At 35.1% G+C, this 12770-nt stretch overlaps 1 protein-coding gene across 1 annotated transcript in view; it reads right to left on the bottom strand.

The window, feature by feature from the left end:
• LOC100577636 (zwei Ig domain protein zig-8) overlaps positions 1 to 11268 on the bottom strand; it is an 81375-nt gene extending 70107 nt beyond the window's left edge. Inside the window, exons 1-2 of the mRNA XM_003251536.4 lie at positions 9363 to 11268; positions 7448 to 7636 (exon numbers count right to left, since the gene is read on the bottom strand). Of these exons, the coding sequence (XP_003251584.1) occupies positions 7448 to 7580 (133 nt within the window). The 5' untranslated portion in view covers positions 7581 to 7636; positions 9363 to 11268. The remainder of the gene's footprint in view (positions 1 to 7447; positions 7637 to 9362) is intronic.
• Between the last annotated feature and the right edge of the window lie 1502 nt (positions 11269 to 12770).

Raw genomic sequence — 12770 nt, forward strand, 5'->3', positions numbered from 1 at the left:
GTGAGTGGAATATATTTTCAAGCTCACGAATACGAATCTATGATACACGAAAATACCGATTGAGTGGAATATACTTTCAAGTTCACGAATATGAATCTACGATTCGATTAATAAGAAAATATGGAAGTAATATATATGTATACGTATATATTATTGAGTTTAGGAATAATTTATTTTAAATCTTGAAGTAAGTATCGTACTGGTTACGAGTTAAAAACTTAATGAATCGCTTTTAAGATTGGTCGACTCGAGACGCGAAGGAGCGTTATCGATCGAGTAATTCTCCAATCAGCTGGAAAGAGATAGACAACCTGGAGTGTTACGATCGACAAAACAGTGAACGTTCCCCAAACGAGCTGTCACAGAGAATAAAAGTAATTTAATAAGAGCCGTACAAGTGCTCTTATTCCATTAATTTCATCGATGAAATTTCCTTGAATTTCCATTGATTGAAATAATCCACGTCAAATAATTTCCCAATCCCAAAATAAGAAGAATTTTCTTTCTCGGGAAGAGAAAGAAATTCAATTTTAAATGTGCCCGAGTCTTGTGCCCCTGTAAAAGGGTTAATCGATTCCAAGCGTTGAAAAGTCAGTTGAAACGCTTGGAATTTACCATCGCCTCCTATTCTAATTCGACGCGATTCTCTCTAATTATTTCGTAATTTTCTCGAATAAGAACAATTTTCTCGAGAGAAAAAGTAAAAAATTCCAATTTCGCACGATCAGCTTTCCTTCTCTCCTTCAAACAATTATCTATCGATCCTCGATCGATTCTCAATCAATAATTCGAAACGTTTTAAAAAAACGTCTTCTTCTACCGTTCCACTTCAATTTCGATATTCTTTCGTATCGATCGATCCACGACCGACACTCCCCAAATTCGTTACGTTGAATTAGAGCAAGGCTCGAAATCGAAAGATTTCAAGTTTCTCTCTTTCCGTATATTCGACCCCTTTGAAAAAGATCCAAATTTTATTATTATATAAATCTACATACATTGTTAATAAACCAGAGTAGAATTTTACAGCTGGAACTATGTTAAATGACGTTAAACAAACTTTCTCGATTCGTTGTTTAATAATTCGTTTAATAATTTCGATACAAGAATACAAAGATACGTAAGGAAGCATGTGTCTTATTGGAACTTTTTATACGCGAATGAATGTGGATAGAGAATATATTTCGTCGTAGCTAATTCTTCCATTCGATTGTGACGTTTCGTAATAATTAATATAATATAATATAATAATATAATAATAATTAATATAAGGAGAGAAAGTAATTTCTCTGACGATATATCGAATGTTATCAAATTTTTGAATTCGACTTTTCGTATTCACCTTGCATAAATCTTGCGAGAAAACATTTCGATCATATATTACACTGTCGATATTGTCGGACACGAAAGTAGTAATACCGTATATTCGGTCAGGCCTACGATTCTTCCGCTTTGCGGATGGTTGATTGACAGGTTTACGCTCGGTTTATGCTATCTATTGTTAATCGATTAAACTTGCACGCGTCTCATTAGAATTTCTATGCATCTCAGAGGAACTTGTATCGATTGCTTAATTTCACAGACATCGTACGATATTGAAATATTATCGCGTACAGTGAGAAATAAAAGAGTTCTTCTTTATCGATCTGGAAATTTTTTCCACCAGACCCTAGAGGAGTCTCTAACGATAAGAGAGAAGAAAGAAAAGGAAGAAAAGAGATAGTTTATATATCATTCGAAAATGAGAAGAAGAAAGAAGATGACGATCAAAAGTAGCTTCATATTCTTGAGAGAGGATTTGATTTCGTTTTTTTTTTCTTTTTACAATCAAGAAGGCGAAATTCAATGGGTGATAATCCGTTAGAGCAACCATCCTTCTTCCTCCTTGCATAGTTAAAGCGCAGATGATGGATCGATTCAGCTACCTTCCTTGAATTAACCCACCCTAGCCACGTTGTTAAATGTGTATCCCGTCGTCCAGGAATTTCCACTTACGTAAAGTAGTAATAGATTTAATAATTTAAAAAACAAGAATAACAATTATCGTATTGTATTTTGTTATAATTATCGTTCGATCGATCTATCTAATCCTCTCTGTAAGAGAGAGATTATCATTAATTAATTACGAAAATATCGTAGGAAATACTAAAATAAAACAATAAAATAGAAAATAGATTTAATAATTTAAAAAACTGAATCTATAATCCATAAGAGAGATTATTATTAATTAATTACATTTATTAATTACGAAAATATCATAGGAAATATTAGATTTAATAATTTAAAAACCGAATAAGAATAACAGAATTATTGCTCGTATTTTATTATTCATTATTCATGCAATTATCGTTCGATCGACCTATCATTTTTACGATTCCATAACAGAGAGAGAGAGATTAAGCAAACGATTGTTAATTATTGTTAATTATTGTGACTGTTCGTGCATCAAAATTAAGAGAGGGCACCGGTTACCAACAGCTATCATTGGCCAGTCGTCGAAATCAAGAGAGGGGATTGGTCGTCGATTACCTCCATCAAACTTTAAGAGAGTGCGCCACCATCGCCGATGTATTTTTACATCGACGTCTCTCATTTGATCTATCGCACCTTATAAAATATGAAACTTGAAAAGTACATGCAATATATCAAAAACAGAGAAAGAAAGAGAGAGAAAGTAGCTACTAATGAAGCCACTTGATACTTCGAAATGAGAAGAAGAAGAGAAAAGATGGCGATCGGATCGAAAACTTACTTGTTGAGTAAGAAATATATCCAATGGATGATAATCCGATTTTTGATAATTCGATTCTTAAAAAGATCAAAAAAGATCCGCCACGATTCGAGAATCGAAAAGTTTCGTTGCTGCGACTCGAAAAAGCTGGACGGAACAGCTTTGTGATGCTTCTCCGACTGGTGGAGAAGGGGAGGGGCGAAGGAAGAGTGGAAGGGTGGGGGAAAGTCGACAGCGGTGCGTCTCGAGTTTCAAGAATTCGAAGCAGGAAAGTTGGCGGCAATATTTGACGGATGGAATTAGGTTTATTCGACAAGCGGTATTACGGGTACGTTGACGAGTCATACACGAGTAATGCGGTTTACGCTCCGCGTTTCAATTTCTCTTTGACGCGGGTTGCAATAGTGCAAATACAGCGCGAAACTTACTCCACAAATATCCGGTAGGTAGACTCGGTTTCAAAGATATTCGGATCGTATTTAAAAGCGCGGCGAATCGAACCGGTTTTTCACGATCCTCTGAAAAAACAGATGAAAATTGTTTATACGCGACTTCTTGCGTAACAATTCTTGGAAAACGATATTCGAATTAATTCTATGAATAATTCGAAATGTTCGATGATGAAATTATTGAAAATTAATCGTGGAAATGGTTAATTTATTAATTTATTAAGGAATAAGAGTGAAACGATTTCTGATTAATTCTAATGATATGTATCAAGTGATTCTATTTAAAAATCTAATTTTAAAAATTAAGGAATAGATACGAAACACTGGATCGAGAAAATGATGGTTTCAGTTAATTAAAACGATATTTATTAAGTGATTTAATTTAAAAATTTAATTTTGGAGAAGGAATTAATTAAATCGTGGAAATAATTAATTCTAATTTTATTTAAAAATCTAATTTTAGAAATTAAGGAATAGGGACGAAAATGATTCAGTTAATTTCAATGACAATATCAAGTGATTTAATTTAAAAAATTTAATTTTGGAGATCAAGGAACAGGAAGGGTGAAACATTTAATTAAAATTCTAAGTATTAAATGATTTAAAAATCTAATTTCAGAGATTAAGGGACAAAGATGAAATAATTGAAAAAAATAACTATTGTCGTTGATTTGTAGATAATGGAGATAACAAAATACATAGAAACCTCTCTTTACTCGTTCCTAACTCACTCCACAAACTTTATTTATAACAACTTTTTAACAAACTCAATTCTACTATTTACATTATTATTATACGCCTCTCGACGGAAGCGAGCGGAACAAATTCGAAATCCAGCTCCGAGACCACTTTCAGACGCCTGAACAAAATATCCATCCACGAATCCCTGTATAAATAAATAATCTCCATCTTTGCAACGGATAACTCTCCCAGTTAAATTAACGCAGACATGTGATGGTGTGTACTCGATGAGAGAGAGAGAGAGAGAGAGAGAGAGAGAGAGAGAGAGATAGGTGTGTGTGTGTGTGTGTGTGTGTGTGTGTGTGTGTGTGTGTGTGTGCGTGTGCGTGCGTGCGTGCGTGCGTGCGTGCGTGCGTGCGTGCGTGCGTGCGTGCGTGCGTGCGTGTGTGTGTGTGTGTGTGTGTGTGTGTGTGTGTGTGTGTGTGTGTGTGTGTGTGTGTGTGTGATATAGATGAGAGAGAGAGAGAGAGAGAGAGAGAGAGAGAGAGAGAGAGAGAGAGAGAGAGAGAGAGAGAGAGAGAGAGAGAGAGAGAGAGAGAGAGAGAGAGAGAGAGAGAGAGAGAGAGGCTGAGGATACATGGAGGATGGATATCGCGATCCTAATATCGATGGAACACGCATCGAATTTTCAAAGGAGCGTGTTTACCGGAGGCAAATGGTCGAGTTTGTTTTGGAAATCGAGTCTCTTTGGCTTCCTTCCGAAAACCAGATTTCCTTTACACGCACAGAGTGTAGCAGTAACTAACTAACTTACATCTTTCCTTTTAGATAGATAGATAGATAGAGAGAGAGAGAGAGATTCTCATAAAACTTAGATTTCTTTCTTCTTCAGAAACCTCTGCAATTGCAAACAACGAAAAATCAAAGATGAAGATTGAGATTGATCGTTGTCGAGTGCTTTTCCATATTTTATTTATTTAAATCGATTTAACGGATTGAAAAGGGAGGGAAAGAAAATATCGTGAAATTTATTCGAAAAAGTCTGGTTCCGCTTTGCAGATTGTCGGCGGAACAGATCGTTTCGAAAAGGACAATTTGGCGAGCAACCTAGTTTCAATATTTATGATTTAAAAGTTTGCATCTTCCTTCTCTTCTTCTTCTTTTGGAGAGAAAAGGATTCCCCCTTTGTTGAAAGTTGTTGAGAGAGAGTAAACAGAAGTAGACGATTCACAACAAATACCTACACGCCCTTATCTCGTCCTGGAATCGTTTCCGATTGGCTACTGAAGACTTACGTTTCTCGCATTAAACGATCGAATTCTTCTTCGCCTCGTCGAGAAAAAACTCGACGAAATTTGATTAATTCCAATCTTTCGCAAATATATTTCACGAATGCTCGACAGAAAAAAAATCATAGATCGAGTGAAGATAAACAGGGAAAATACATATTCGACGTTCATTAAACGATAATAGGAATCGATAGGCCGAGAGAGGAGCGCACAGTGTAAAAAGTTGGACGGGATATATTCGGTTGGGCAAGCAAGCCGCGCGTGGGCTTGGTACATATGTAGGGTATACACGGTTGTATACCCGCTTTTTAAAACGGCGATACACGATAGGCCGTTGGCCGACCGCAACAACATTTGCAAAGTCGGCAGAGATCATTGTTTCCCCGCAACGCGTTTTTATCCGCCCGATGCCCGCGCATCGGTTAACGTTAATTTCCACTTTCTGACTTCCCCCACCTTTTCCCCTTCGCGCCTCGTTGCGCGCGTTTCCACCAACCGTTTTTTCCCCCACCCAACCACTGTTTTTCAACGTGCGCGCGGATCGCGGACGAGATGTTTCGTGCGTGGAACCGACCTGGTTTGGAAGAGAGAGAGAGAGAAAAAAAAAAGGAACTGGTTCTGAATTTTTAAATTATACCACCCGCAGGGATATTTCCTTCCGTGAAACGCGATTCTTCATATTTTTTTTTAAAAGATGGTTCAACGTGCTTCGCAGAATTTTTGGGTGAACAAGTTTGGACGAAATAATCGACGTTACTGGAAATAAATATATTTAAAGTATTTAAGATCGTCGTTGGGTAAGTAATGAATATGCATTAGAATATGTAATTTTTTTTTTTCCTTCTGCAAACGTGTCTCGTGTCTCAATAATATATAAGTTCAAATATAATTGAAATACGAATTAAAAATATGGATATATTCATTCTTCTTCTTCTTTGAACGAAGTAAAAATAAGAAGTATCATAAGTTTCGAAGATTATTATATAATTTCTTTTTTTTTTTTTAAATAGAATATTCATCTCTGCTTTGAAGTGAATATATCTACTTCTTTGATACAGTTTTTTTTATATATATAATCTGCATTTATTTATGTTCGAGAATTGAAATACGAATTAAAAATATGGATATATTCATTCTTCTTCTTCTTTGTATTTGAACGAAGTTTAAAAATAAGAAGTATCATAAGTTTCGAAGATTATTATATAATTTCTTTTTTTTTTTTTAAATAGAATATTCATCTCTACTTTGAAGTGAATATATTCATTTCTTTGATACAGGTTTTTTTTATATATATAATCTGCATTTATTTATGTTCGAGAATTGAAATACGAATTAAAAATATGGATATATTCATTCTTCTTCTTCTTTGTATTTGAACGAAGTTTAAAAATAAGAAGTATCATAAGTTTCGAAGATTATTATATAATCTTTTTTTTTTTTTTAAATAGAATATTCATCTCTACTTTGAAGTGAATATATTTATTTCTTTGATACAGGTTTTTTTTATATATATAATCTGCATTTATTTATGTTCGAGAATTGAAATACGAATTAAAAATATATGGATATATTTACTCTTCTCCAATGAAATGAAAAAAAATAAAAAGTTTACAACAGTTACATTTATATCTATACTTCTTTGATACAGTTCTCTTTATAAGTCGCAGGGATATAAATTTATATATGGGAAAAAACATCGGACGAGAAAGTTCCAATTAGCGAATGGATAAGGGAGAAAATTACTTTGCCGAGAATTAACGAGACGATAAAGACCCGGCGTAATGAGCAGATAATCAACAGCCTCGGTATACATACACCTATACCGAGGCGCAACAGAGAGATTCTAATTAACGAAAGATGAACGTGACCATTTTAACCTGAACAAATTGCGCGCGTGGTCAAACCCGATTAAAACAGGTATTATGAAAACCTATTGAAAAGAAATCGGATCGTAATTTAAACTGATCGTTAAAAATGTTAACAGAGTTGAAGATTAATGATCTCAAAGTTTGGGGAGGAAGAGTAAATCATCCTCGTATTTTTAATCAGGATTTCGAAAAAATTTCTAAAATTTTTAAAAAATTTAAAAATCGAGAAAGAAAATAAAAAAAAATATCTTCCCTTTTTTTTTTTCGACGAAGGAAATTTCGTGGACGAGCGGCTCTCTGCGATACAATCTCTGCAATAAGTTTTTAAAGTTACAGCTTCTGTTTGTGTGTGACGAGCTCGATCGACAAGAAGGAAACCTCCTTATCGGGTAAGCGGTGGACGTATAAACGTATTGCGAGTCGGCTTACCGTGCAACAGTATCGAGAAGAAGAAAACGCAGATGATCTTGGCCAGAGCCTTGGCGTACCAGCCATCCCCGCCGTTGCCGCCATACCATAAATCCATTCGTAGCGCCTTCACGGTCCATCGTTTCCGGTACATTTCGCGATACCAGCCTCGATGTCGTGCCAGCTCGAGTGGAGCGATGAATCTCTTCTCTGCCAGCAACAAAACAGAAATATACTTGCCGCCGTTCACGTCGAAATTGCGAACGAAAGTCGCTCGAAGAACAGTTTTTCTTTCGAATAGATTTCAACGCTTTCGAAAGATAAATTATTTTTCAAAGTTTGAAAAATTGTTTGGGAGAGAGAGAGAGAGAGAGAGAGAGAGAGAGAGAGAGAGAGAGAGAGATATTCCTTTTGACAATTATTTTATAAAGATCGCTTCGTCGATTTTAATTATCGTTATTTCGTCGAACAATGCAATCCTAGAATTATTTTACAAAGAGAGTGAAAATTTCGAGGTCAAAAGATTAAAGATTTTGTGAAAAAAAAAAGGAAAATATAAATTTCGTTGAAAAGTAAAATTTTGATTTTACTCGTTTATAATTGATCATTATCTCATATCTTTGATTAGCTATTCATGATGATTATGTCCAATTTGGTTATTTGCAGATACCAAATATCATTACGCAACACAATCGAATAAGCATTTGCCTAATAGGAATCGTATAGATTACAATATGTACGATAATAATATTTGTTATATAATTTGTAGATTTTGGGCGGGGAACTGTAGGCATAAAATGACGCGATGACAATTACAGAATGTTTACAATTTCGATTATCTAGTCGAATTTATCATCGTTGTGTATTACGTGTCAATAATCGAGCTTATACTATAGGCAAATTGACAATCATTTCCATATTGGCAAAGGTTAGATTCAGATATCGAATAATCTTTATTTAGATTTTAAACGACTTCCATGTTTAAAAAAAAAATTGTATGATGCTTATCGAAAATTTATTTTTTTCAATAATATATATTGACGAATGAACGAATGAATTTTTTGATAAAATGTTTTTTTTTCTTGTTTCGAAATCAAAATCGAAATCGAGATCCTGCGCGATATTATATAATTGGCAGGATTAATTGCGTGCAGGTGCATTGCGACGCTTGATGTACTAATTTTGCATTTGGTCGAATGCGTGGATTTCGCTTCAATTTCCAGGCCTTCGTTGGAATCGAATTCGTTCGTCAAATAATCTATATAAATTCCAAATTTATTACGCTTATTGACTCGATTCTTCTCTTTGATGAGAAGTTTGATGACCGTTGCACGCGTCAATTTTGAAAATGAAATTTGCACAGAGACAAAGATAAATACGAATTTTGTTTGAAATCGAAAATTTGAATTCTATATAGGCGGAATTAATAATTTCATCCAAATAAATTCAAATTTTATTATATCTTTCTTTGTCTTTTTTTTCAAAAATTTTCTTGTTAAATTTTTTAATAAATACTGAATAAAAAAAACGAATGAACAAGTAAATTGAATTTTCATTGTACATAGAGATGGTTTTAAAATGTTCCTAGCCGATCGAAAGAGATTTTAATTATCAGCAACTGATATATTCTAGTCGAGCAGGGCCAATAATTTTCGTGAAAAAATTTAATGGAAATTATGCAAACTAATGTAAATATAATGAAAATGCGTCAATGTTGTCATAGTTGGATCAACGAAGAGTGAACTATAGTGAACAGCTGAGCGATCATTATACAAAGTGATTCAGGAATATACGTCAATATTTCGAGAATTTACATATTATTATTACCAGTTATTAATAATATACATATATAATAATCAAAATGCAAAGCACGTATTTTTGAATCCAATAGTATATATATATCGCTATATATATAAACGCATAATAAAAAACGTACCCTAGCGTCGTGTCAGTTGTCGACTCGCTGTTACGGATAAAAGGTGTCTATTGCATTCGTGTCGAAGCCACGCGTTCCTTTCTTCTCCGCTGCATTTCCCTCGTTTTTTTCCAACCCGTCTCGTTGAAAATTGACGCCGAGAAATTCATTCTCACACTTCACCGAGCATCCACCGTCTCCGAATAAGCACGCTCCATCTCCTATCTTCAATCAACGTTATATTCGGCCGACATATCTTTCCTTCTTCAACGAAACACTCAACCAATCGCGAAGCGCGCTATTTAACGTTAGAACTCGTCACGGAAAACCAGGCACTGAAACGGATCGACGAAAAGACGTTCGCAGCTAGTATTAAGATCAGCACTGTTGGAACAATGAATCTGCCACGTGAATATCGGTAACGCGATTGAATTTTTAAAAAACAATCTCACGTTAAAATCTTAATCTAATAAGTTTTTGTCTCGTATTATAATATTTAATACACTTGTCAGATCATGCAGTTATTTTTCACGAATCCTTCAACGAATCGTCGCACTACTTTCAATGTATCATCATATCGAGAAAATTACGAAGCAACGAAACACGATTAATCACTTACAGAAATGGTCGACAGTTACACAATATAATTCTTTATTCTCACATAACCTAACTTTTTCGAAATTCGTTCTAAATAAAGAATCGACTCCTCGAAACACTTTCTCTCATCGAAACACTTTTTCTTCGAATCTTTGCACATCGGATAACTTTCACACGAAACGAGGCATTTCTTGCGAATCGAATTTCCACGTGACAGGCTTGTGCATCTTGTGCCGAGATGCGGTAACGCGAACATTCGCCTCGCGCAATCACGATTCTACCCGGTGATGCTTCTCCTTAAGTGCCACTCATTCGTCATTGGGCACGCACACTCCGTTCCTCGTGAGCCACGTTTCGTCGCGTGTGTGTACACGCATGGGCAATACCGCGAGAGCCACCGGTAGTGGAGCGACTGAAATGAAATAGTCGCGCCACGTCGAGGCGACAGAGAGGAGAACAGAGATGGGCATGGTGGTGTATGAAGTAAGGAAGGAAGGAAGGAAGGAAGGAAGGAGGAAAGAAAAGGAAAGAGAGAGAGAGAGAGAGAGAAAGTACAGCGGTTAAGTGGTGGTTAGAGAGGGGAAGAAGAAAGTCGGTAAGATGGATAGGCGGATAAGTGGACGATCGAAAAGAGCAAGTGGGAGTGAACGATGTCCGAGGAAGAATCGACAGAGAAAAAAAAAGAGGAAGAAGAGAAAGAGTGGCGCGTAAAGGGATCCGTGAGAGCGAAATGCTGCCGTGGTGAAGACCGCGATCCAACTGCGCCCGCGCTTAGCCAGATATCAGCCCCCAACCACCGGCGTCGACTCTCTCCCCTCCGCCTCTGCCCGCTTCACTCTGCTCTACACTGGCGACCACGTTGCCAGTGGTGGCTAACGCCAGTCGATAGCGTGTTGCTATTATTATTGCAATGATCGACGCCTTGACTATTATTACCGTCGTATCCGTTGCCTGTTAAATTCGATAGTGCGATTCCTTGTTACGATCGAACTACTGTTCTGTGCCGCCATATGATAGTCCGTTATGACTCGAATTGACCGAGATTCGACGGTCGAATATTCCTTTCCACCGCATATTTGCACTCTACGTGACAATATCCGATGCCTTCTCGCTATTATTACTATAGCATCGCTGGAAATTGGAAATGTAGGACGTTCGAAATAGAGGCGTTCCTTGTTCGAATGGATAGAGATTCGAGATTCTCTTAACTCCTATTTGCTTATTGCGAGTCAATTGGTGAATCGAGGAGCGAATGTTCCAATGATACGTAAAAGTTTGTTTGGAAGCTAAAATTAATTCTGGAACAAAGAACTTTCTTGCATTTTTAAGAATTCTAATTCAAAATATTATAAATACGTACGTATATATATATATATATCTTTCCATCCAATTGAATTTTAAGCATAGATAGCAAATTTAATTTATATCTATTTTTTTTTTTTTTCTACTAAAATAATTTTCTTTAATATCCAAGTTTTAGTAAAATTCCGTTTATCTTTGCTTCGTACATTCATCTCAAATGAAACTCTCGAAGTTCTCAATTTTAATTCTAACGAATATATAATACATATCCTCGATTTTATAATACTTTAGTTTTTCAATTTTGAAATATTTATCAACGCATTTTATATGAACCAATATTCTTTATTAATTCAAAGAAAATTAAATACGATTGATATTTGCGGGATATCGAATAAATTTTATTTCGGCCAGCCGCGGAATGAAATTTTAATTTACGTAGCGGGAATTATATCGCCAAAGATCACGAGAGAATTTTTCTTTTAAAGAATTCGATTAAAAGATCTTTCCGCGGCGCCATATTTGCGAATAAATAAATCGGTTGCCAATAGATCAATTAGTTAATCAAAATTATATTAACGATATTTTCTACGCTTTCGATTTTATTCTTCGTAACTTGTTATCTCCCTTAACAATTTTTTAATTAACGATACGTCATTCTCGTTTAGAATTTTTGCGTACGGAGAGAAAATAAAAATCGGCAAGGATTAAATTTTCGGAGAAATTAATTATTTTAAAATTATTTATATAAAATTGAAATATTTTTTCTTTTTTTCTTTTTAATTTATTTAACATCACTTTCGAAGAAAATTTTATAGTTGCATTTTATTTTGTAAAAAAAAAAGGACATCATCAAGAAAACATCGACGAGGAATCAACTTCTATCGTTTATTTTTTTATTTTTCCCATATTTTTTCTGTTTGTTCATCGCGAACGCGTTATATTTGAATCTCGTGGAAATAAAAATCGTAGGTAAATTGAAATACTCGATGATTCGATCGCATATCGAATAATCTTTCGATCGAGTAATTTTTTTACGAATTTATTGCGCGCGAAAATTGTGAAAATACGAATTCTCAAAGACGAAAAATTCTTTTCTTTTCTTTTTTTTTCTTTATCGATCATTATCGCGCTAATTTGACCCCGATTTTTATTTACAACGAGACACGTCAGTCTCGCGAAGTCATAAACGCGAAAAGCTGTCCAAGTGTATCGATCAACGAATAAAGCGTCGTATCGCGCCGTTTACGTAAAGTCACGTTGCGTCACACGTATTTCATATTCGAAAAATCTTTCGATATCGAAATATCTCCGATGCAAAAATTTCGTTTAAAAAAAACGCGGAGAATAAAGCCGGTCGAAAAGCTTTGCGTCGATGTATCACGATCGATAAATGTACAATCGATAATTGATGTTAATGAAAAGTTAAAAAACACGAAGCTCGAACGACAAAAATGATTATTTTCGCGTTAAAAAAATAAATTATAATAGCTATCGAGAGGATGTCATTCGTTATAGACATTTATTATTATC

Source organism: Apis mellifera, linkage group LG6 (genome assembly GCF_003254395.2).
Source record: "Apis mellifera strain DH4 linkage group LG6, Amel_HAv3.1, whole genome shotgun sequence".
Taxonomy (NCBI): domain Eukaryota; kingdom Metazoa; phylum Arthropoda; class Insecta; order Hymenoptera; family Apidae; genus Apis; species Apis mellifera.